The following is a 27,220-nucleotide window of genomic DNA, read 5'->3' on the forward strand; positions in this document are numbered from 1 at the left end:
AGAGATTTAGGTCAAAGGTCAAAACCACTTTAGGGTTTATAAACCACAGGAAAACATTTATATTTTATCAGGTAAGTCTGACCTCTCTACTCGTAAATTTTTAACTAAGCGTCTAAGCATGCATAGACAGGTAATTTAGAAAAAAAAAATTGAAACACCTGTACAGGTAATTCTAGTAACAGTATTTAAGATGTGATGGCTTTTAATTTGCCTCAAAAGGTCTTTCCATCGGTCAGGAATCTAATGGGAACTGTCCGCCAATCAAGAACTGATGACGTCATAGGTCATAATGTTTTATGCAAATTACATTCTACATTGATTTCAACCACATTAATTGCTTAAAATAGCTAATTTCCAACTAATTATATAATGTGTATCCAAGGCATTTTCATATTCAGAAAGGTAAGTTAATATCTTGTTATTAATTTTGAAGAATTCATAGATACAAATGTATTTATCATTCAATCTAACAAAATCAATAAAACATTTCCATATCTACATATTGTTCTTTTTAGTTACTTTTCAATTTTATATTGATGATTATATTCATTCCTTGTTGGATTTTTTAACTTAATGCTTCTCTCTATATAAAAAAGAAAAAGCAAAAACTTTAAAGGCAGACATGAATGTACAACAAAGTAAACAGAACATATACAGATATAGAAATCTCTTTCTTTTTTTTTCTGTATCAGTTGCACTATCAAATTTCAACAAAATCTTTAGAAGATGGTTTTTTTTCCCGTTACCCAATTTAAAAATCTTCCTTATCAGGTTTTTGTTTACATCTTTTGTCACCATATAAATACACCTATTCTGTTTTCTCTGTTGTCCTCCATGCTTGACTTATATTCTAAGCAGTTGAAAAGTTTCAAATTGATTTTTTTCTTCTTCAAATGTTCATGTTTACACTGAATTTTCACTGAAAAATATTAATTTGGAAAGTAATACCAACACAGTAAAAGAGAATTTAACTTGAAAATTAATTTGGAAATTAATACCTACACTTTAAAACAAAGAACAAAGCATTGTGATTCATAGCTGTAATGCATTGACATCCATATCATAAGTTTTTTAAATATATATAATTTCTTTATATAACAAAATCAGAAATTTAATGCATATAAATCTGATAACAAAATTTATTATATTTCATTGTCAAAATACAGAAAGGGGATTGTGTACAATTTTATATTTATTTTATTTTTTATTTTTTTTCATATGCTTTAAGATATCGTCAATTTTACATTGACCATATTACATTGACCATATTGTGAACACCTTAGTTTTATGCAAGATCAGAAAGCTAATCGTTCTATAAACTAGCCTGTATTCCACAACTGAACTCTACTACAAAATTATCTCCCCTTTATAGTTCAAATTTGGGATATAACATATTGTAACGAACAAAGTTGTAAATCCAATTTTTTATGATATCAGTAATCACTTATATTCTAGAGACTGGTGACCATGTCTATGTTTAGTCTGATGTAGGATTCAGAATCTCTCACCTAGCTACAGTTTAACAATACTAGACTATCTCCCCTAGTTCAAAATTTAGGGTCAGACATAGTGAAGTGAGTAAAATTATAAAGTCAAATTTTGTTAATGACTAACATTCTACAGGCTGGTGACCATGTTTATGTTAAGGCTGACAGGAGAGAGTCTCCAAACACTTGACCTATTTGTCTTCTGGCTAAATACCCAAGTATTGATCTTATCTAAATAGATTACATGATTTCTCTTTAAAAGTTAGGACAGCCATTAGAAATAAGAGATATACCAGACACCTGGTAAAATTTAGTTACATCACTCTGTAAGTACAGACATCACGACTCCCTAGGGATCAACTTATGTTGACAAATTGTATCAGTTTAAAAGACTTTTAGTCGTAACACAGTTCACATGCTTTAGATATGTTAAATATCTTTACAATGGTAAAGATGAAAATGTATTATCAATGATGAAAAAAAGTTTAATAAATTTTGTTAAGATATTCAAAAGCAGTATGTGGTTTAAAACTATATAATAACAATATATATAAGTATAATACATAGGGTAAAATAATGACTCTAAAGGGTAAGACTTTAATAGAATGGAGACTTCGTCAAACTATATATACCATACAGACAAAGAAAATACATTAGTTATTTCTTTATGATGTATGATAAGCATGCAATTGTACCTGGAGTTTAAGAAATTAACGTCATTACAGAAAGTAAAATCAAATCAAACAAACAAACAAAAATTACAGAGAAAATACTGACATTTAAACTTCCCTGAGTGAAGATAGTAAAAGTTTCAGTTGAAATAAAAACCAGTCGAGAGAAATTAAGCTGAGACATGCCAAAAATCGAAGTGATCACTACACAAAGTAGCCTACTCGTATCATGCTGAAAACACCTACATCATGTGACAAAATTATACTAATTTGATGCTGGAACTTCTCTTATTGCATACTGATTCTACGCTGCATACATTTGCTAAACACTATTTCTTTTTTGCTAAAACTACTTGTCACAGAAATCAACAATATGTATACCAAGTATGCAATAAATTGAAATTTCAAAAAACTTTCAGAAAACAAATTGTCCACAACACTAAGAATGTCAATCCTAAAATCATAGACAACAGAATAGGTTATATATTCCATATTTAGTCATGCACAGATGCTTTACACATCAGATTAACTTGATAATGTACAACAATTTTGCAATATCAATTATCTAATGCACACAAGATGAGACTAAATTGCATAAAGCTTATCATACCTCTAATATAATAATTTCCACCATATTTATTACTGATTTAGTAAAATGAATTATAATTTGGCACATCATATTAAAGCATATAACCATTGCCCTTCCTGCATACAATTAGTCATTATTAAACTTTTGCATTTTTGAATAATAAGGTATCTTATTAGTCTATTTTGCTCCACCATCTTTGCATACTTAATAAGTCACTACATGTATATGCTCCGCCCTTTTTGCATACCAAATTACATATATTATTAACTTTTGAAGCATTGCTGAACGATAATTATGAAAATAATAATTGGATGCTTATTACTTCTGCTAATTATATATAAGCTGATTTTATGCATGGAGCAATTTCAAACCACCCAGTGATAATTGCTACTGCGACCAACCAGCATTCTCTCCAACCAAATCAATGCTTGACATTAGTGCAGATTACCTCCCCTTAACAGTAGCTTGTACATATACAGATGTTACATAGTAAACAAAATGACAGAAAAAAAACCCAAAAAACAGTGTTAATTAAAACAATACACAGGTGATTCTAGCATCTAGATGTATAGAATCAAGGTTACCTTTTCCATTTCAGCTTGCTGTGTAAAAAAAGATACAGTCATACATAAGTTTTATTACTTTATATATCAAGTTCCTCCTGAGAAAAAATACAATGTCCTTACAAAAATATTCAAAATAAAATTTGCTGTTGACAATGTTTCATTTTCTGGATAAAATATCTATTAGGAAGTTACCTGTAATGTTTGAATTTATTTTCATATCTCTTAAGGAATGCTTCATAAAATCAGTTTAATTAATTTGAATTTAATTTTGCATTACAGATCTTATTTCAAACTATCTAGTATAGTATAGGAAACCATGTAACAGGAACTATATATATTGATCACTTAGAAATGTCATACTGATGGGATACAAAATTATCAGATTTATATAATTATCATGGAAATATTATTTGTTTCTAAATATCTGAAGTTGTCTGATTAAATAGGTAATTTCATTAATAACCGATAATCATGCAGTTCAATTCATGCTGTTAGAATTACACTTTTGCAAAAATTAACAAAACAGCAATAATTAATTATAAATTCTTTTACAGGTAGCTTTAATTAATTACTACCAGATATGTTCACAATAACCTGATTAAAGAGACACGGTTAGGCTTTGTCAAAGTTATCAGGGTTAAGTACATATTTATATGCATTTGAATTAATTCACTTGTAATTTTTTTTCTGTAAAAATTCCAACTCATAATTACGTCTTTTTGTACCTTTATGAAAAGATTATTCAAAGATGAAGATATAAAATGTACATTTACGAAGTTGATAAGAGTTTTTGTAATCCATTTGTAATAGAGTTAGAAAACGTAATAGCCTTATCGCAGTCCAAACCTGAACCTTTTTAAAAAAAATTGTTTCTGTTTTTACTTAAGTTATAAGTAAGTAAGAAGAACAGATTAAATTAATAGTATACTAATAGTTTTAGTATTTTGAACTATTATAGAAAAAGTTCAACCAACGGCCTGAGGTCCTAGCATCACGGTGTTAATAAAACTTTTTATTTACCCATTTGTTGGTTAGTGAAATCTGTGGAGCAAAACACCAAAAGCACAAATAAAACAGGTCAACTGGTCAAATACTAGTTCAAACTCTGGACAATCAGTCCTACATATAAAACAAGCTTCTTCCTTACCCAGAATATGTGGGAGTGCGATCAATGGCGACGTTGTCTGGGTCATAGCTAGCATTGAATGATGATCCACTGTACGAGCTGAAGCGGGAACTCTCCATTTTGGAGGTGCCGGTGAGCAGTCGGTTGTCGGGTGGTGCTGACGAGTACTGAGAGTAGGACTGTGACATCATCTGGGCTTCCATGTAGTCCTAAATATATAACAATAACTGATGAGTACAACAGGTCAATAATGTCAAACAATGACCATGGAAGGGCTTACTGAAGGCTCAATATAGGGAGAGGGCTTATTTCTGGGCATGCCTTACCTTAGTGTCAAGTAAAGAAATGAGGCTTAATGCTAAACAGATCAAGGCATGTAAACATAAGTACAGAGAATGGCTTATGCCAAGTAAGGGCTTACCAAGTCCAGGGATGGGGCTTATTATTCAACGGGCATTACTTAATGTTGAGTAAAATGATGAGGGTCAAGGCTTATTACTGAAAAGGATCTCACTGAATGTGGAGAAAATGTATAAGCTTATTGGTAAACAGGGGCTTACTAAATGTCAATTAAAAAGATGGCTTATTGGCAAACTGAGGTTTGCTGAGATTATGGAGTAAAAGGATGCAGCAAACTGTAGTTAACACAAGTAGTGCTAGGTTATTTTTTTTCTCCTTCAGTAAAACTATATGTTTTACATACAAATTATAGATGATTCAATTGACATATTTAAAATAATAAATCAAAAAATTTCTTGCATGATATTAAATTACTTTGAATTGATAAGGTAGTGAAAAGTAAATTATATTTAGATTGAAATTAAACAAAATAATTCTTTCAAAGAAAAGATAAATGAAATTTGACATGATGAATATTCATACCTGAAATAAAATATTGAGCTTAAAGCGATTAATCATAAGTTGGATGTGTTATTTTGAGATGAGGTATGAATGTTAACGGCAGTCTGCGTGCTAGGTATGGGATGAGACTACAATATGGCAGCATGCCCTGAAAACTATTTACAGGAATGTTGTATCTGTTCCAATCAGAAACAGATGGGTGGAGCAAACTTAGCAAATAAGATTCATGGAGTAGGGGAGATAACTCTCATATCTGCCAAAAAATTATTGATAAATATATATATCTCTGTAGATTGTTGAATGCCTGATGTTGTTTCAGACACAGCTCTGTGTAGTATCTGATAGCTTCCTATATGAATACATTTAGGTCTATCATATCAAAAAGCAATTGAAATTGTTATACCAAAGGGCATAACAACAACAGCAAAGACCAGTGTGTTACTCTGAAGTAGGAGAATCTACATCGTAGGTTACCCATATACTCAGCCTACACTAGGTTGTGGTCCGATATAAACAGAGCTTAGTTGAGTTTAAAGACTGGGTTTTTGAAGGTGGAGAATCTACAGAATTTGGAAAAGGATGCTGCTCATATCTTCATCCCAAATTATTAAAATCATCGCTCTCAATGACTGCTGTTTTGACCCAGGTTATTAAAAAAAAATCATCGCTCTCAATGTCTGCTGTTTTGACCCAGGTTGTTAAAATCATCGCTCTCAATGACTGCTGTTTTGACCCAGGTTGTTAAAATCATCGCTCTCACTGACTGTGCTGTTTTGACCCAGGATATCATGACTATGTAGTAAGGGTAAAATCCTGGTTGAATAAAAGGAACAATGTTGATTTATATTCAATTTTTAATGAAAGTATTAGTAATGTAGCCATGCAACAATGTATGCCATTCACATGCATGAAATGTGACTCGATTACACAGTGTTTCAAGCACTCACAAACAAAACTGTGATTATATCTTTAATACACAAGCAAGTTGCAATAAGTTACACTGTTTATTTGTTTGAAAGCTAGCTATGATAAAACTGGAAAACATTTTCTGGATTTAGGTAGTGATAAAGGTATGATATCATAGGTAAATATTGAATAAGCTAGCAATACCAAAATGAAAAATGTGTAACTTGAATTAAAAAAAATAAGCTAGAATTGATGGGTTGAATTGACTCTATCAAAACTGGGAAATATACCAGTATAAGCTAGCAAGGACGGTTGGAATTATTGTGTCAAAATTTGGAGAAATAAGTTAGTAATGAATGTTTAAATAATTTTCAATCAAAAATTTAGAAATCAAGCTACCGTATCAATAGTGGTCTTGATCAATTTAAAGTGAAATTTGGAAGAAATAATTAAAGATGCTCCACCGCTGACAAATGGTATTTTTTCACTATCAAAAACAGGATCAGACGATTTGGTATTTTTCTTCAGTTAAAAAAGTTACTTACTTTACACCATTACCACCATTGGAAAGTTTGAGCTTCTAATTTTTCTTTAAGATAAAAATATTAGAAATAATTAATTGCATCCCGAAAAAATTCTGTTCCACTATGTTCTATATAGAATGAGGTTCTGACTGCGCATGCACCAAAAGCAATATAAATTATTTAATATTATTGCTTGTGTTAATCAGACATATATATACACGATTAAACACCAATTGTTGTTAAAATGATGAGTATCATTTATGGTCTGTCGGCGGTGGAGCATCTTTAAGCAATGACAGCTTATAAAGTTTAAAGCTAAAACATTTTTTTTGGGGAGGGGGTGGGGGGGGAATAAGCTGGCAATAATGAACTGAATTATTTCAAATTAAAATGAGGTTATTTAAAATCAATTTAGGATCTCTGGCTAAAAAAGGTTTATTTTAAAATGATGAGTAGATAAAAAAACTGATTGAAAAAAAATGTCTATTAATTCATTCTAACCACCACAAAAATGTGTTAATGAAATACATCTAATATACATAAAGCTGGGTGATTTTAGTAAGGATGATATTAAATGACTGTGAATGCTATTTTCACCAGATCAAAAAAATACCTCTAGGGGCGTAACTGGCTCAGAGTCTTCCCTAGCAACCGAGTCATCAGGTAAGAATTTAAATTCTTCATTCAGATCAATGCTATTGATACTGACCGACTCGCCATACCCGGCCGCCCTGTCGGGATGGGAGCGGTATGCAGACCCGGGGTACACACGGCGATTACGAGCCTGATCTTTCCCGTAACGTACAGATTTCCGCAAATAAAAATCCTCAGCATATTGAACTGTGCTCGTGCTCTATCAAACAAGAGACATTAATAGCAAAATAATGTGAAAGGAACCAAAAGAAATTAAAAAAAAAAAATGTTAAAAATGAATAAATAAACAAACAAATAAATAGATAAAGTAACAAGACACACAATAAGAACATGCTAATGTTTAATTTGAATTTGCTAAACCTACATGTAGTACCAGAGGAAATGATTCTACGTGTAGGTACCAGAAGAAATGATCATGTAATTTTTAAGAACTTAAAAATTTCTCTCCGACAACAGTACTCCTAGATAAGTAATCATAGTGCTGTGTGTTGTTTATGACCGATATTAAAGAGGATTTTGAATTTGACTTTTATTGAGTTGTTCAGATAGATAAGAAAACATTAACATAAGTATGTATTTATCATTATCATATACAAATGTATTAAATTTCTGACAAAACTTGAAGTTCTTTTGAGATTTTTTTTTTCAAAGAATAAAAATAATGACAAAGCAAAGGATTATATTTACAGGTAAAATGTATTTCATTTCTTTTTTATTTATTATTATTTTTTTTTACAAAATAAAAAAAGTCGGTTCTGTTTCACATATCTTATGTTGCATTAATGATTCTGAAGTTTTTCCCATTTATTAGAATTCCAAAATCTTTCAATATTTTTGTTAATTCTAAAATTAGTATTCATGCCAGTAACTCGTCATCAAGTTGACAAAATTCCAACATCATTAATCAGGTTAACGTGCATGTATCCATTCCAAATTTTTAACAAACTGTATTAATTTTCTCTTAACCATGAGGAAAAAATGTTAATATATTTTTTTTATTCATTCCAGGGAATCGACAAGTAGATCCATGCAACTGCTATGTCATTTTTTCACATTTTTAATTTCAGAAACTATTTCATTCCAAAATATCCAGTTGCAGTAACTCGACCCATGACAAAAACAGGATTAGTTTTAGATTAATATGTTAGTTTCACTCTTTACCTTTTTAATCGCATCATCGAAATCGTCACCATATTCAAGTTCGCTACTTTCTTCATTGATGCGTGACTTGCCGTCAGTTTGGGAGACAAAAGATGAATCGTGAGACTTGCCCACAGACAAACGGTCGAGTGTAGAATACTCGCCCCCAAATACACTGTCGCCTCGCCCAGACACATCCTGGTGAGGGGCGAAAAAATTAAATCATAATATACAAACATTTACATGCAACAACATCAACTGTCAGAGATGGAGCATCAATTAAAAATTTTCTTCAGAATTATTTTTGTTCACTTGATGAAATTATTATTGCTAAAAAAAATTAAAAAATTCTCCATCTCTGATTTGTGCAAACAAAATCTAATGATATATTACTATTGTGCTAGTGATAAATCAAATAAATAAATAAATAAATCAACAAATAATTTTCAATAAATATATATATAAAGACAAAAACACTTTACAACACACATTGATACACTGAATGGACAACACAGACATAGAACATACAAACTAAGAAATATTTTACATATAAACTTATTTTCAAATCAATTCAATCAAAAAATATCTTCTATTGCAAGTGCTGCCAACAGAACACTTCAGAATTTCAAACCCTCATTTACATCACAAAGGGAGATAGGAAAGGGGACAAATGACAAATTCTTTAGGTAGCACATCACAAAACTATATTCCAGCTTTGATCATTTTATTATCTGCAATATGGTGATCTTGTAATTCTCTTCTCCGTATGATAAGTAACAAAGATTCTGATTGGTTAGTTCAGTGATGTGAAACCTAGGACCATTTTAACATCACAAGGCAATAGTGTTCTAGGATAAGGGGAGACCACTCTTATTCCAAACAAAAAACACCAAGCTCCACCATAAACATGTATTAAAGATAAGATAAACATAATTTGCTGAAATAAACATTAAATATTCTTACATAATGAACATGACATACAGTGAAAGGAGAGCTTAATATATTCAAGTTATGTGCAATATTGCAGGAGGTTTTTTTCTGGGTGAGAATTGATTATGTAGAAGAATGGGAGATTTTTGTATGATGAAGGCCATTAAATGTCATACATTGTGCAATGTTGATATATATACAAAATAATGCCGTGGATATTTGTGATTGGGAGGCCTAAATCATTTGTGTGGGTATTGAAATAAGGATTCCATGTGTTTCAGATATATGCACTTTAATATTTACTTAAAATATTTGCCTAAAGTAATATAAAATGTTAATATATTTTTTTTATTCATTCCAGGGAATCGACAAGTAGATCCATGCAACTGCTATGTCATTTTTTCACATTTTTAATTTCAGAAACTATTTCATTCCAAAATATCCAGTTGCAGTAACTCGACCCATGACAAAAACAGGATTAGTTTTAGATTAATATGTTAGTTTCACTCTTTACCTTTTTAATCGCATCATCGAAATCGTCACCATATTCAAGTTCGCTACTTTCTTCATTGATGCGTGACTTGCCGTCAGTTTGGGAGACAAAAGATGAATCGTGAGACTTGCCCACAGACAAACGGTCGAGTGTAGAATACTCGCCCCCAAATACACTGTCGCCTCGCCCAGACACATCCTGGTGAGGGGCGAAAAAATTAAATCATAATATACAAACATTTACATGCAACAACATCAACTGTCAGAGATGGAGCATCAATTAAAAATTTTCTTCAGAATTATTTTTGTTCACTTGATGAAATTATTATTGCTAAAAAAAATTCAAAAAATTCTCCATCTCTGATTTGTGCAAACAAAATCTAATGATATATTGCTATTGTGCTAGTGATAAATCAAATAAATAAATAAATAAATCAACAAATAATTTTCAATAAATATATATATAAAGACAAAAACACTTTACAACACACATTGATAAACTGAATGGACAACACAGACATAGAACATACAAACTAAGAAATATTTTACATATAAACTTATTTTCAAATCAATTCAATCAAAAAATATCTTCTATTGCAAGTGCTGTCAACAGAACACTTCAGAATTTCAAACCCTCATTTACATCACAAAGGGAGATAGGAAAGGGGACAAATGACAAATTCTTTAGGTAGCACATCACAAAACTATATTCCAGCTTTGATCATTTTATTATCTGCAATATGGTGATCTTGTAATTCTCTTCTCCGTATGATAAGTAACAAAGATTCTGATTGGTTAGTTCAGTGATGTGAAACCTAGGACCATTTTAACATCACAAGGCAATAGTGTTCTAGGATAAGGGGAGACCACTCTTATTCCAAACAAAAAACACCAAGCTCCACCATAAACATGTATTAAAGATAAGATAAACATAATTTGCTGAAATAAACATTAAATATTCTTACATAATGAACATGACATACAGTGAAAGGAGAGCTTAATATATTCAAGTTATGTGCAATATTGCAGGAGGTTTTTTTCTGGGTGAGAATTGATTATGTAGAAGAATGGGAGATTTTTGTATGATGAAGGCCATTAAATGTCATACATTGTGCAATGTTGATATATATACAAAATAATGCCGGGGGTATTTGTTTTGTGATTGGGAGGCCTAAATCATTTGTGTGGGTATTGAAATAAGGATTCCATGTGTTTCAGATATATGCACTTTAATATTTACTTAAAATATTTGCCTAAAGTAATAGAAAGTGTGATGACAAAATGGACATGGGTCTGATCTGTTTAAGATGATGAGGAAACGTACCCGTCCATGTGGTGAGAGCGTGTCCCCGCTATAGTATCTCATCTCAGCCTCATAATCGGGGCCTCGCTCTAAATAGGAGGGGTACCTCATGGCCGAGCTAATCTCGCTCGTGATACGCCGTCTCTGGTCCTCTGTCACGGGGTGGCGCAGAATATCCTAACGAAAGCAGATACCACAAAGACAGGCATAACAAGAGGATCAACCAAAAACATTGACACAGAAAATCAGAAATCAAAAAAAGGGCACAGGCTAGCAAAAAATCACCAACAACAAAGATAGAACAAATCTAGTTAAATATGTCATTGATATCAATAACTTACTAGATAGACCATTCAATGAATTGGGTTACTGCTGATTTTGAAATTTGATATTAATTCAGATTTTCAAATAAAATGTAGGTCATAGTAACCTGATTTTTGTAAATGACCTACAAGCTCTATGAAGTAAAGCAATGACCAATGGCAAGATCTAGTGATAAGCAGTGTTTGAAATGGATTCCTAAGAAAGTTTTCTAATGCATATGCCAAATTCTTGGTCACAGTGACCTAATTTTGTATATGACTTACAGGCTCCATGTTGTAAAGCAATGACCAATTGCATGAACACTAAGAGATAAATAGTATGGGAAATGTAGTTCTAAGCAAGTTTTGTTTAGGTCAAATGCCAAATTTTTGGTCACAGTGACCTCACAGTCAGACTTAGACCAAATTTCAGTGGCAAAAAATAAGTCAAAGGTCACAGTGATTTGATTTGGTCTCACTTGGGTAAACCTGAGACTAAGTATGAAGTTCCAGCAACAGATATGGTAGGGGTAAAGTTATTTGCTAAAGGACAAACACATGATGATGGAATTCTTTTTCTCATGTGTAGGTGATTTTTTGCTAGAGTTATAGATACACATGCACACACATTCTCCACTCCATGCCACAAAACTGCAGCAGACGATACTATCAAAATATAACACACAAAATTTAACAAGACAAGAAAACAAAATCAACGGATAATCAAAACAGTGCAGCAATAATATAAAACTAAATGACAAAAAAAAAAAAAAAAATGAAAACCAAATTGAAATCATGAGTTTTTTCTTTCTTTCTTTTCGCTTAAAAAATCAAATTATTGTTAAGAAAATTAAATGAATAAGAATGTGTTTAGTTGATGTGCAAATAACACCACATGCTATGTGAAGATTTAATAATGCTAACAAAATAAATAATAAAAAAAAAAAAAAAAAAAAAAAAAAAATTATTTTAAATACAACAAATACTTTGCAATAATATATATACAAATACATGAATAATCAATATCAAATTTACATAAACCAGCATTTTGATTAAACAACAATTCTATACACAATGTACATACTGCCATACTGTTCAATAAAACAGACACATTTGAAATGTTGCAAACATTATCCATGATGAAAAATGACCAGCAATGCAAGAGCAATGAGATGAATGTATGAGAAAAGCCATCAGCCAATGAAATTTTAGTATTTCTTGGTAAGGTACGTTGTACCTCAAGACGCGTGAATTGGGTACCCTAGCATATTAAACCATTACCACTATCAACATTCACCTCTATATCTTTAAGTTGTAAGTTCAATTCGCCTGGTCCGCCATAAGTCTTTGTTTTTTTGGTTTAGTGTACATATTTGTCTTGGATCTCATATGATACAACTTTGCAGTTAATCAAATGTGTTTATTGTTTATAAATTCAAACCTACTACAGGGCAGTTGCCCAATACTGACTGTAGGTCAGTGGTTTTTCTCTGGGTACTCTTGCTTTTATCTATCTCATAACTTAACCCATTGTTAAATGACTGTGGCTGTTAACAGAGTGAAGCAAAATAGGTCAAAAAACCGTTAAGATGTACTTTAGGCCATTCATCATGACACTGGACTTGTTTGTAACCACCATAATGTAAACTATTCCAAGGTTAAATCAAGGTTAAGTTAAATAAAATGTGTACCATTCATTGCATATAGCCAATTCAGCTCATTTTAAGTGTTTGGCCCTTCAAACTCAGGGGAATGTGAATTATTAAAAGAATGACTCTATCACATATACAGAACTTTTTAACAGTTGAATAAGAGATAGTCAAGGCACTTTGGCTTAGATCTACCACTAACCTGAAATGTATACCACTAAACTGAAATGTACTGCAAAGATGTATTCAGAGAAACGTTTGAACACAGTACATGAACATCTCATTATGAAAACCTAGGGGTACACAACAGTATATGTGTTTCTGCCTATGCAAGGCATGTTGGTATAATGTAAAGCCATTCTTTAGAAAAACTAAGTTCATTAACTAATCAGGTTTGGCAGCTGCCTATTGAGATGCTGCAATACTTTGAAGCATAATAATGTTAGAATATTAGAGCTTTTTTTATATCTGAACGGAAATTGGCTCTATTCATACATCATCACAGGTTCGCATTGCAAGAAAAATCACTTTCTTATACATTACTATATTTCTTTGAACTGGTAGATTTCTTTTTATCACAATGTCAATCATCTTTTCTCTCCAGATTCTCAATCGAGTATTCTACCTCATGACAACCAATTTTGCAACATTCCAAATGCCTCTGAGTTTAAACTTATGCTGAAAAGCAAATGGTAACACAAAGCAGGTTTTAATCAAAACAAATTTCATACACACAATACAAATCTTATAGCACTTTCAAGCAAATGTCATACAAAAACTTTCAGTAGAAAAACAGCTGCCACTTCGTCTGTACGACACCCACAAAGGGTCAAGGCAAAGGTCAATGCCATACAAAGGTCATATATGGCATATTTGTTGTCATGACAACGTGTTAAACTCAGGGAATATGAATAACTATGACAACCTTGATTAACGTGTTACCATGACAATCTACCAAACATGTGTTACTATGACAACCCACGAAAGAGACAAGACTGAAGTGTTACCATGGCAATCTACATAACAGTAAAGGCCGTTTTGTTTCCATGGCTACCTACATAACAGTGATGACTGATGTGTAACTATGACAACCTACCAAACAATCAAAGCTGATGAGTTATAAGATCCATGATGGATATAGAATGTGAGCTAATTAATGATTACCTTTGTCTAATTGCTATTAATTAATTACTTTTTTTGTCTATGCTACAAGATAAACTATTTGATATTTACAACATTATTACAATAATGACACTGATGAACCTGTATACTGCTGTAGGGATTGATCTACATCCATGCAATCACAATATGAAGGGTGCACGTTTAAGCTTTAAAATGAAAATAAAAGAGGTCACATGATATCTGCTCTATCATGACTGATCCCTAAAAAGGGTCAACAAGATATCTATGAAGGTGCTGTTTTGGGTCAGAACTTCTCTGAGGAACCTGTGTATTACAAGTATCATTTCAGGAAATGATGAACGGATTTCCTAAGTCAAGAGTACAAAGGAAGATATATATTTGTTTTGTTGATTTATTTCCAAGCAGTGTATGCTCTGTTGTATGAGTGAAAGGGATAGTTTATGATGCTGAAAAAATGATAACGAACTTGCACAGTCACATCCACACACATGTAATCTCAATGCTTCCAAACACAGGAAATAGATAGTTTCAATTCTTAAAAGATCAGCACTAAATACAACGCAGCATTTCTGTAGAAGAGGTCATGGGAAAGGGGGATAACTCCCTCTTACCTCCGATTCAGGAAGAGCTAATGTCACTTGTTTCTTTTCCTATGTCAAGACAAGGGAGATAACTTTATTATTTAAGGGAGATGACTATACCATCCACACTTAACAAAAGGGGAGATAACCATGAACTGCAAATGAAATAAATGTCCTAAAAAGAAAATAAACAGCTAATTAGTTTTGCTGAAACATAAAAAGTACAAATAAATGGCTGACTTACCTTTTCATAAGAAGTGTCCAGTGGTGAAGTGCTTTCTCCGCGCTCCAGGGAGATACTGTCTTCACCTGTGGGACAAAAGAAAACAAAATTAATACAGAAAATGTCTTATTCTGAAATAATATTTGAAAAGAAAACGGACACATTTTACTTCAGAGTAATGATTGTTTGTAAAATGTTCATTTACTTCAGGTCACAACTCAAAACTTAGAAAAAGGAAATCGCTGAATATTAATGTAATATCTCTAATAACTAGTTTTTTTGTGCACAGATGAAAGAATGAATATATTTCTTCTCTGAAGAAATAATTGCATCTCACCTAAAGAAAATCTTAAGAGTTATGTATTTGTGATTTTTACAATACAATATTTCTTAAATCAAGATTGAATATATCTTAAGTCTAATGCAAATGATTTTATATATACGTAAGTACATATTGTTTTCCCCTGTAATAAAAAAAGTGACATTACCAACAAAATATAAAACAAACAATTCAAAATTAAAACATTATAATATACAAGTAACCATATTTTTGCGAATATGTAAATATTTTTACAAAGCACTCGAGAACAGCGCAAGTACGCTGTTATTTTTCTAATTAAAAAACATTGAAAAAAGAAAGCTATTTGACTCCAAAAAGTAAAACACGATGTACAATAACCAAGGAAAATGAAAATCCACAAAATATAAAAATGTGCAGAACATTACTAATCTTTTTCATATTAAGAGTACAAAGAGGATAATGGTTGATCTCTACAATATCAACTACATATTTCAAGGCTGAGCTACAAGGGTCCAAATATTGCTTAATATCTTTGTACCGTACCCGATGGCATTTCAATTCTTGATTTAAAAAAATTCTTCACCCAAAAATATGTAAATAAAAAATTTCACTACCAAAATATGTCTTTAGTACTTAAATCAAAATTTCAAAACAAATGTCATTGGAAAAAGACCAGGTTTTTCACAATAAAAGATTTAGGTTTCAATGACAGTAAGTGTCTTTTTAAATAATAAATATTTACCTTTTTGTTTTTCATGTGCTAGTTTACTACTTTTTCCTGTACACGACCAACAAATCATGATGAGATAGTAAATTCCTAGAATTCCCTGGCTTTTATATAACTATTAAGTAAACACACCCGGCAGAATTCATTAAATCCCATCCATGGAACGCTTCACACAGGCTCTCCACGCGCACAACACACGCTAAATGGAGAGTACACAAGCCCTACTTTAACTATACACATTTACTTAATTGCAAAAATATCGAAAAAAAGATTCTGCTGCACTTCTGTTAAAGCATTCAGGTAGATTTGCTCCTTAGTAGAGCTGTCGCCCCACCCCTCGCCACTCCAAGCACTAACTCTCCAAGAGGCCCTACTAGCAGTTTTACGATTACACCCACAGTCCAGTGCTAACTCTGTACAACTCATTTCATGTTTTCCATATTTATTTTCAGGACGTAGCATCATCTTCTCGTTGGCTAGCTATCTGTTAAAGTTATTGTTTAGGTCTTAAAAACCTGTACAGCTAGAGAAATGTGCGTACCGAGCTCAAAATAGGACCATCTCTCTGCCTTACCTCTGACTATGAAGAGCTGTTTCGGCACTTGTTATGACATAAACTATTTTGTTTGTTTACACCTAGTTGGAGTATGTTTTTGTTACTTTTTCTAAATTCCTACAAACTATATGAAGACATCTTGATATGTTAAGTACCTTTTTTCACTGGCACATTGCCTGATTATAAACAGTCTGACATTTTAATGTTCTTCAGTATCTTTCAATTTCTATATAAAATTTATCATTACACTAAAAGATGATTCAAAATATTCCAAATTTTATTGCATTTTTTTCTTCCATATAAAAATGAAAATAAAATTATTGGCAAGAATTATCATGTATCTTACAACCAAAATTTTATTTAAATCATCATGAGGACCATGATGTAAACGACCTTAATGTGATAGATTGAAAACACTTAGCAGATAAATTTCTCTTACTTTCTTATAAGGTTGGGAGGACATTAGGGAGCGTAATCAGATGATAGAGAAAAATGTCCTAAATCAAAGTAATAGATTGAATGAAGCAATAAAATGTAAATATAAGAAAAAGAAAAGATACAGTAAAATGTCACCATTTTGATTATGTTTTCAGCGCTCTATCGGTATAAGCATATTTTGGCAGATCAGATCAGTTGTTCAGTAATAACCAACAAGGGGAGAGAACTCCATGCAATGAAACAATGGCACACATTTTAAAAATGTTCCTCGGAAAAATGTCAATGATATGGATCTGGATGGCAAAATGGTATTTCTTGCAGAGCTGTTGAGAAGCGACTGATGTGGTAGGCATATAGTAGCACCAGTGATCTAGCCAAGCTAGGAGTTATAAGAACGTTTCTTATCTTATCTTTACCGTCTTTAAGCTTGGATCTGCGATAATCTACAAGGATAATTTGTCTCAGCATTGGTGATCTTGATAAAAACATCAGCAGCGAATATAGGTATCGAAAAACATATGTAAACATGACTATGTATCTCCCCAGTTTAGATAGTATACAAACTATATTTCTGAAAGTCACTTGGAGTTGCACATAATGCCAAAATGAAAATGTTTAAGAAGTATGACCTGAAGTTCCAAATCAGGATTTGTTAAATAAAACTTTAACCCATTCCTTCCATCTTTAAGCCAAGTTCACCATGTCTCATTCCATCAGTTATGTTTCCTCTCCTGAATCTTGCTATATAATAGCCTTACATTCCTGTCTATGGTCCCCTTACCCCCTAATGGACAGTAAAACCCTAGTTTACTATCATTACCCCTTTTTTTCCTTCTCCCACTACGTGTCTACTCCAAATCCTATGGCCCCTATTTATCTATTCTCTGCCTTACATCTGATAGTTCATTTTTGCCGTCTTTTGGCCCCTTTTTCTCATTCCTCTGGTGCCTATTTGGCATTCTCTTTGACCTGTTTTTGTCTATATTCTAACCCTTATTTTTGCCTTTGTCTGATCCCTAATTTGCTCTTCCCGTCCCCTATTTTGCCACCTCTGAACCTTATCTTGCCTTCACCTGCCCCCATTTTACCTTAAATTTGTCTTTTATGACCCAATTATCCCCATTTTACCTTTCCCCTGATCTATATTTAGCTTTCTCCTGACTCCAATTTTGCCTCCCTTCTGACCACTATTTTGCATCCTTTCTAACCCCTGTTTTGCCTCTTCTTACCCCTATTTGGACTCCCTTCTGACCCTGTTTTGCCTCCCTTCTGACCCTGTTTTATCTCCCTTCTAGTCCCTATTTTGCTTCTAGTTTTCCACCCTATTTTGCTCCCTTCTGACCCTGTTTTATCTCCCTTCTGACCCCTATTTTAGCTTCTAGTTTTCTGACTCCTATTTCGCCTCCCTTCTAAACCTTGATTTTCCTTAATCTAACTCCTTCATTACCTCCCTTTGCGCCAGACCCGTGCAGTGTAGCTCCATGCTGTTAGTTGATTCTATGATGGGAGGTTAAGTAGATATTATAGATATAAATAGGTACATGCTCTCTGTAGGTCAATTTGCCTTATCTTAACTGACCATCTGAAAAAATATATCTGGTGCCAAATGTCTCCTGGCTATATCCTCCACTGAAATTACTGTTTTATTTATTTTATCAAAACTTTTGCGGTGTTTATTCTGCCAATGAAAAACTATTTAAAACAAGTTAATGCCAATATGCTGTTGCTTTACATATAGATACTAGGTATACCTTATTTCTGGTAATTCCGCTTTAAAATGTTATAATAAGCAAAAGAAACTTAACGCTGGAGTCAATGGATGAAGCTTTGTGCTAAACTCATTTCACAAAAAATATCATTATCATTTTATTGACAAAACATTCTTGTATATTTCCAATATAAACCATACTTATTTCTAAAAAATTTCATAATTTCAATTAACTTAAGAAGGATATTTTAATAAGAATAATTTTGGACTTAAGATGATCAGTGCTATGCAAAATAAAATGTTGTGGTCATGTTAGATGATATAGGGGGCATGCAAATAGGCAATGACCGGTGGTCAAATTGACCACAATCTGGCCACAGCGGTGATCAAACTGGCCACATACCAGTTATAAAGGTGGTACAAGTTTTTACCTGACATGAAACTGTGGTTTCCTAAAAGAAAACGATTACAAGGGTTTTACAACACAACATTGCTAGAGTGAGTATACGCCTGAAAGCTGGCCGCGATGATTCCTGGCAATTATCCACAGGTACGGGATGCTTAATATAGTACACATTAACACATACATCAGAAACAAAATCAACAGAATATGAAATAAACATGATGGATATAAAAACACTGACAGTGAGTCATCATCACTGAAAATAAACACGGCATTGTAATGGTAAGACACGAGATGTTGGAGATAGTGTAGGTGGAGTAAGGTGTCGTCTGCTGGTGTTATTCTCACCTTGACCAGTTATAAATGATCAACTAAAAATTATCTATACATAGCTTCTATCCCATTATTCCCCAGTATTTATATGAAATTGTCCTTGTATTGTAACATCACTGGGGAGTTATGTGCCATAAAAATTCAAAAATTAAGTCATGTTATAATCAATTTCTATTCATAGGAATGTTTTGATTATAATAATAATAATTAACCATATTTAGAAGAAAACAAAAAAAAAGAAGCTGTTATTCATGTTGTCATGTTAATAAAAGAGGATATAATGTATCCATTTTTTGTTAGAATAAAATATTTTCATTTTCCTAACATTTTTTTTTCTTTTATCGAATAACCCCAAATATTGATAAAATGTTTCTTTCTTCATTTTTATCCCTTTTTTTTTGTAAATTTCTATCTTAGACCTATGTTAATGTTGACTGTGGCTTCAACTATCTAACTAGACCTTAGAGTTCTAAAATATTTTGTGAGAAACTACCAAGCCATTCACTTAAACATGTTCTCATCACGAAAGCGTTGCTAAGGAAACACAAACTGCCAGGTGAAACAAAAAAAATCAACAGTGGAACTGAAAACCGAGTGATCACAGAGAAAATAAAAACATGAGTGGAATGACAAAATAAAAATGACCTAAAAACGAACTCAAACGAGGAAGTTACGGAAACAAAAACAGGAGCCGATCATGCGATTAAATATGTTAGAGCAGTCAGGCAAATCCAACGGACACTTAGTAATCGACCTGACGCTGCCAAACTTACGAGAACGGATTTTGTTTCCTTCATAGTATGGAAGATACACATGAGTTTCAGAGAGAGGCTTTCCAAATAAAGGTGATTGTGGCAAAAAGTCATCTCCTGTTCCGGTACGCAGCGATAAGAAAAATTCAAAATGCATGTTCATGAAAATATTTGTTAAGTGTATGTTTAAAAAAAGAAAAAAGAAAATCCAGTCAAGCTGTCTATGCTATCCATCTAAATTGAAGACTTTTAAAGATGACAGAATTTGACGGCTATTATTAGCAGTTTGTTACCCTGTAAGTACCCCTTCAAATGAAACAGAGTGTAGAGGCAAAACAATTCATATTCCCATCAATTCAAGGTCAACCAAACTGAACTCTGACCTTGACGAATGAACAAATGAACTTAACAAAAAGAAACAAGTCTTTTAACAAAAAACAAAATTTTGATTTTTAACTCGTTGCCTGCCATGTGTATAATGGTTCAGTCTTTCAATTTTAAAATGTCTTGCATTAATGTATCAATTCAAACGTGACAAATCACAATATTACTAGCAAAATGTTTCAACAATATACTTATTTAACAAACTGCAGTATAATAGTGATACACTGCATGTATACTGCAAGAAGCAGGCAAAGAGTTAATGTAAATACGATTTGGATGTATTTTTATCCTGTATACAGTACAATGTAAGGGCTAATATCTTATAAACAAAAATAAATGGTAATAAAAAATTCTAAAATTGGTAGGGAAAGGTTATAAACAAATGATTACAAAACTTGGGAAATCTTACAAGGGAGGGAGCCATAATGATGTATATTCCCATAGGAGGGTGGATAGGATATACAAGTAGCGGATCCATGGAACCCTTATATAAATGCAAGCTGTAAGACTATATTTATTCAGAGTATTATGTACTTCTTAAAAATAGAATTCAGGGTACCATAGATAGTAAAGGGGATCTTTTAATCATTTCCAGAGGATAATAATGGCCTAAAATGAAATCTAGTGCTTTTATTTCCAGCTTTGATCTCTTCTATTGTTAATTTTCATTTGGTGAAATAAGACAGTAACAGATTTTCAAATAATATGAAATTAATAATTTTAATTTTTTTTTCTTTTCAAAATTGACTACTTTGACTTGATTCATTTTCCCCATTTTTTATGTCTCATGTTACAGAAAGAAAAACAGGATTTCATGGCCAATATGTTTTAAAGGGTACCAATTCCCAAAATACCTTTTGGGTAAAGTTCTTTATACTGAGGGTTTTCTTTGAGGGAATCTGAAATATGATATCCAATTCGAAAATAATTGAAAATGCGATACTCTATAAAGACTGAAGTACAGTTGATAAAGGATTTTAAATGGGCTGAAATACGACTGGAATGTATGTCACTCTATAGTGACTACAAGATGGCTGAAATGTACGTCATTTGATATGGATCTGAAAATTATTTGAATTCTGAAATATGACAACAAATGTTGCAGATCCTAGGTTGCTATTTTTAGAGATAAAGTTGGCAAGTTCCAAAAATTTTGCACAAATTTGAATTATTTATACTATTTGACTGCTTTAGATTGAAACATTGGACAAAATTATTTAAAAAAGCTTTGACAAAATTTTCCTTTGATAACAAAATTAACTTTATAGTTTAAGAGCACACGAAGTGCTATCATTAGAAACATGTAAGATGTTGTTTTTCCTGCTCCATCTTTTGCCACATGCTCTAAATTAAGAGTGTTTGCCGGGAGGACTCACACTAGCTAACTTGTGCAGCCAAGGCAGCTAGCAAGTGAGTGTAGATTTGTACTGCATTTCTCGCATACCTCGTTACCACTTACAGCAACGATTAAAAAAACACTTATGTTTTTATTGAATAAACATGTTGCGAACATCATAAATGAATAATATTATTACAGAATTACGACTTGTTTCAATAAACCTGACATGTTTCTTGCATATTAAATATTTCTAGCTTCTGCATCATATAATTTGAATACAACTTGTACATCCATTTTTTTCCAAATACAGTGTATCTTTATTATCTATTTTGTATTTTAAATGGTTGATGAGAATCCATTAATTTATAATAGTGTTAGTTTAAATCAAATTTTTTTTCCAGACTATAATCAGAATAATAAATAAATCAAAATCTCCAGATATAGATATTAATTATTAAACATAAATCAATAATTAATGTGATTTATTATAAATTCCAGGTAAAATAATTCTATAGAATCTGTAAATAATGCAATATTTACAAACCTTAAACTCACCATCAGAACCCAGAATATCTGTATCAATGATTTAAAAAATATCATATCTAGAATTACACAAGTAACTCTGAGTTGTCTCCCCTTACACAGATGGCAATATTTAAGCACACTTTGTGCAGAATTCTTGCTGAGCAAACTGGGATTCAAAATGTTAGTAACCAACCAATCAGAAATTAGATATTAACACAATAACAATCTGAAAATATATTTGGCAGTCCAATCACAACCTTGGATATGCTTTCTTGTATATAATCAAATTTTAATTGTATAACTGTTAATTTGTTTCAAATGAGTATATGAATAATATGAATTACATTATTAAAAAAGCTCACCATATACCATTAAATCATGAGCTAATTTATGACTTTGCTTTTGAAATGTGATATTATTACACCTATATTAGATACCAATACCATGACAAGCAGACTAGCCAATGAAATCAGTGAATTGTAATGTGAGGAAAACTCAAACAGCCAATCAGATCAGTGAATTTGGCTAGCTAACCAATCACATCACACTAGGCATGGCACTTCTTTTTTTACGCCTCACCGAGCACGCTGAAGCGTATGTTGGCCTCATCGAGCGATATCCAGCGTGAATACCTAAAGCTGTTGCTATACCAACTGTTTCCACTGTAACGGGTTGTGCCTATTTTATTTTGATAACATTTAGAATTTTAGCAAAAGAAATAAACATTTTTGAGAAGTATAACATACAAATAGTTTTATTTGTGGTCTTTAAATGTATGATCTGATCAAATTACTCCTGTATATATCTACTTCTGGTAAATAGTCTGCAGAAAAATAACAATCAACAAAACAAGGAAATGTTTGGTAGAAAAAATATCTATGAACAAAAACAAACAGAAAATATTTTCAACAAATGTTTACCATGTCAGTCTGTGAAAACCTGTGTTTGCAGTAAAGGACATATCTTAACATCTCCTAAATATTTCATGAAACAAACTTACAACAAACAGCTACCATACTATTTTGTCATAATCAATTTAATTATTTTAAGATATCATTAATTCAACTTAACAAACATGCAATACAAAATTTATTTTCTAAATGAAGAACTGTTTATCTACAAAACAATAAAATATCTAATACATTATTGTAAATATTTGTAACAAAAATGGCTGATTCAAACTTACCTCCTTCATCTTCTGAATCTGATAACAAGGTATCTTGCATGGTTTCCGGGGAAACGACCTTGTACTTGTCCTCAGAGGCTGGCACAGTCTCTGTTACCTCGGTAACCGTGCTCAGTGTGTCAACAACAGACAGGTATCCAAGACGTTGGGCAATGGACAGGGCTGTTTGGTGATTCTAAGGAAAAACAATCGACATATTCATAAATATTTCAATATATTTCAGAATTCCTATATCTATAGATTTTAATCAGATTTACTAAATGTTACCCATATGTAAATCAACATATTCATTATGAGAAAATAAGATAATGTTGTCATTCAATACATAATTCTGTCAAATATAATTCAAAATCAAAACTACTGCTATTTTCACATGTGATTTGATTTTTCATGAAGGGTTTAATACCTGGAAATCATTCAGCAATTTATTTTTCTTTCTTCTTCTTTATCAATAATACAAGTAACTATATAAGTTTCATCATGAAAACTTAATGAAATTAAAAGTTTGCCTTAATAACCTTATGTGTATTTTAAGCTGACTTCGACAAATAACCTTGGAATGCTACTTACATTGGTAACAGCGTTTGGCGAGGCTTTGTTTTTCAGAAGTAGGTTGACAACCTGTACATGGCCTTGTTGGGCTGCCTGGTGAAGTGGAGTGTATCCGAGCTAGGAACAGAAATAGGGACATATTGACAAAATCATCACCGCAAAATCATCATTTTATCTATACAGACTAAATAGTGACTTATTGACATTTTATCTATACAGACTAAATAGTGACTTATTGACAAAATCATCACCGCAAAATCATCATTTTATCATTACAGACTACATTATGTCTTCTGTATTGATAAATGTTGCCAAAGGTGTTTTATTTTCTGTCAAATCATTAAGCTTCAAATTTGTAAAATTCCCTATCTGTAAATTACTTTTAATACCCTGATTTTCTCTTTTGTAAGATTTGAACATTTCAGACAAAATCTGACAAGAGTTACCTACCTTAGTGGTTGCGCTGACTGATGCACCCTGGTCCAACAGGAAGCGAACCATGTTGATCTGTCCAAAATGGCAGGCTGTGTGTAAGGGAGTATAGCCAGCCTAGAAACAAACAAGGCCAGAGGTCAGAATTTTATTGAAAGAAGTTCAAAGGTTATAATTCAAAGAACTGAAATCTATTTCTTTTATCTTGAAAATCAATTTATTTTTTTTTTGCTTTTTTTTTTCATAACTCTATTATGGTATTTGATATTGATATTTCAATTAAAAAGTTCAAAACTTTAAAATTTATTTCACTAAGATTGAATAAATGACCTTCACCTTTGTCTGGGGGTCAGTGTTTGACCCATACTTGACCAACACTTCAGCTATGTTGACTTTGTCTTCTTGTGCAGCCAAGTGCATGGGAGTCAAGCCATTCTGAAAGAAGGAACAGTTTGGAGGATAAGAACATTGTTCTGATGAAGATCACAAAAAATTATGAAAGCTTAAATTGTTGGAGAATGATCTCTATCATTACCAAACATATCTGTTGTTATAGTATGTGGCCTTGTTTTTGACCCAAGCCTATAGCTCATAGAGTAAGGAAAGCATTAGATTATATGGGGTCTTGTATTGCAAACTACCTTGTATATCTTACCCCTATCATAGAACTGAGGCCTTGAGTTGACAAGTTTCAGCAACCTCATCATGTGACATGGCCAAAGAGTTAATGAGGCAACCTTGACCTTGTATTAAGTGAACCCTTTTACAGACATTTGTCTTGGAGTCAACCTCAACCTTCTGTTACCAAGACTCCTTTTACTAGTATAGACGCTAGAGTTGTCTTGATGTAACCAACTATTACTGGTATATTCCTTTGAATCAAGCTGACCTTTAGTTAAAGTGACCACTATTACAGAACTGGGCTATGGAATCAAGCTTGACCTTGACCTTATCTCACAGACACCTTTTACTTACGTGGGCCTTGCAGTTCACCTTGACCTTTTTAAAACGACCCCTATTGCTTAGATGGGCCTGTGTTAAAGTGACCTCTTTTACTTGAATGGACCTTAGCATTGACCTTAACTTTATGTTAAAGTGACCCCTATTACTGACATGGGCCTTGAAATTGACCTTGACCTTGTATTAAATTAACCTCTATTGCTTACATGGGTCATGGGAGTTACTTACATGGGCATTAGAGTTGACCTAGACTTTATGTTAAAGTGACCCCTATTACTGACATGGGCCTTGAAATTGCCCTTAACCTTGTATTAAACATCTATTACTTACATGGGTGATGGGGTTGACTTACATGGGCCTTAGAGTTGACCCTGACCTTGTGTTAAAGTGACCCCTTTTACTTACAGGGCCTTAGATTTGACCTAGACCTTGCATAAAAGTGACCCCTTTTACTTACATGGGCCTTGGAGTTGACCTTGGCCTTGTATTAAAGTGACCTCTATTACTTACATGGGCCATGGGGTTGACCTAGACCTTGCATAAAAGTGACCCCTTTTACTTACATGGGCCTTGGAGTTGACCTTGGCCTTGTATTAAAGTGACCTCTATTTTTTACATGGACCTTGAGCTGACCTTAACCTTTTGTTAAAGTAACCCCTTTTACTTACATGGGCCTTGGAGTTGACCTTGGCCTTGTGTTCCAGTAGTAGAGAGACCATATCTGTATGGCCTTCCTGAGATGCCAGGTGGAGTGGCGTGAACCCATTCTGAAAGGCAATCATCATCACCGTTCAATAAAAATATCAAGCATGAGCTATTTTCAGGTGCTCTAACTTGTTTTATAAACAATTTATCTCCTTAATGTGATGTTTTGCAGATGTGCAATTTATACCATATGGATTTTGTAGAGTGAAGAGCTCTTTAGTGTTTGAAGGTGATTAAAAACATCTGGTGTTTTATGCTGAATGTTATGTTCTATTTCTCAAACAAATAAAAAAAAATATTTAATTATAATTTTTATTTCTATTTTTATTTTTATTTGGTTCACAATTTTTGGAAAAACAAGAACGGTTTTACTATCTTTTGAGAGCAATTCATTTCAAATCAGCAATTTTCCCAGAGATTTAAGACGGAAATAGTCATTTTCCTACAGAAACTAATCTTATTTGATACTAGTCAATGTTTCCAAACATTCAAACAATGTAGTTTTTACATTGCTCAATTTAATCTATACTTCCTACTTCATCTTCTCAATATTTTGTATCACTTTGAGATCTTACAGCACACTTCTATAATCCAGAGATGACCAGGCTACCTACCTTAGATTCTGCGTCGGGATTCGCGCTGAACTCCAACAGTGTAGTGGCGATATCCATCTGATTCTTCTTTGCAGCAATGTGAAGTGGTGTGTATCCATTCTGTAAAACAGATAATGGCATTCATGATACTGTATTTAACACTAAAATGGTATTCATGA

General features: G+C 32.5%; 1 protein-coding gene across 1 annotated transcript in view; it reads right to left on the reverse strand.

Annotated features, from left to right (window-relative positions):
- LOC138324389 (uncharacterized) overlaps window positions 1-27,220 on the reverse strand; it is a 182,988-nt gene that overhangs the window by 89,465 nt on the left and 66,303 nt on the right. The window contains 13 exon segments of the mRNA XM_069269457.1: window positions 3,332-3,349; window positions 4,461-4,648; window positions 7,344-7,583; window positions 9,969-10,145; window positions 11,271-11,426; window positions 15,169-15,233; window positions 20,387-20,482; window positions 23,800-23,974; window positions 24,370-24,468; window positions 24,802-24,900; window positions 25,120-25,218; window positions 26,412-26,510; window positions 27,063-27,161. Of these exon segments, the coding sequence (XP_069125558.1) occupies window positions 3,332-3,349; window positions 4,461-4,648; window positions 7,344-7,583; window positions 9,969-10,145; window positions 11,271-11,426; window positions 15,169-15,233; window positions 20,387-20,482; window positions 23,800-23,974; window positions 24,370-24,468; window positions 24,802-24,900; window positions 25,120-25,218; window positions 26,412-26,510; window positions 27,063-27,161 (1,610 nt within the window).

The sequence above is a fragment of the Argopecten irradians genome, chromosome 5 (genome assembly GCF_041381155.1).
Source record: "Argopecten irradians isolate NY chromosome 5, Ai_NY, whole genome shotgun sequence".
NCBI lineage: Eukaryota > Metazoa > Mollusca > Bivalvia > Pectinida > Pectinidae > Argopecten > Argopecten irradians.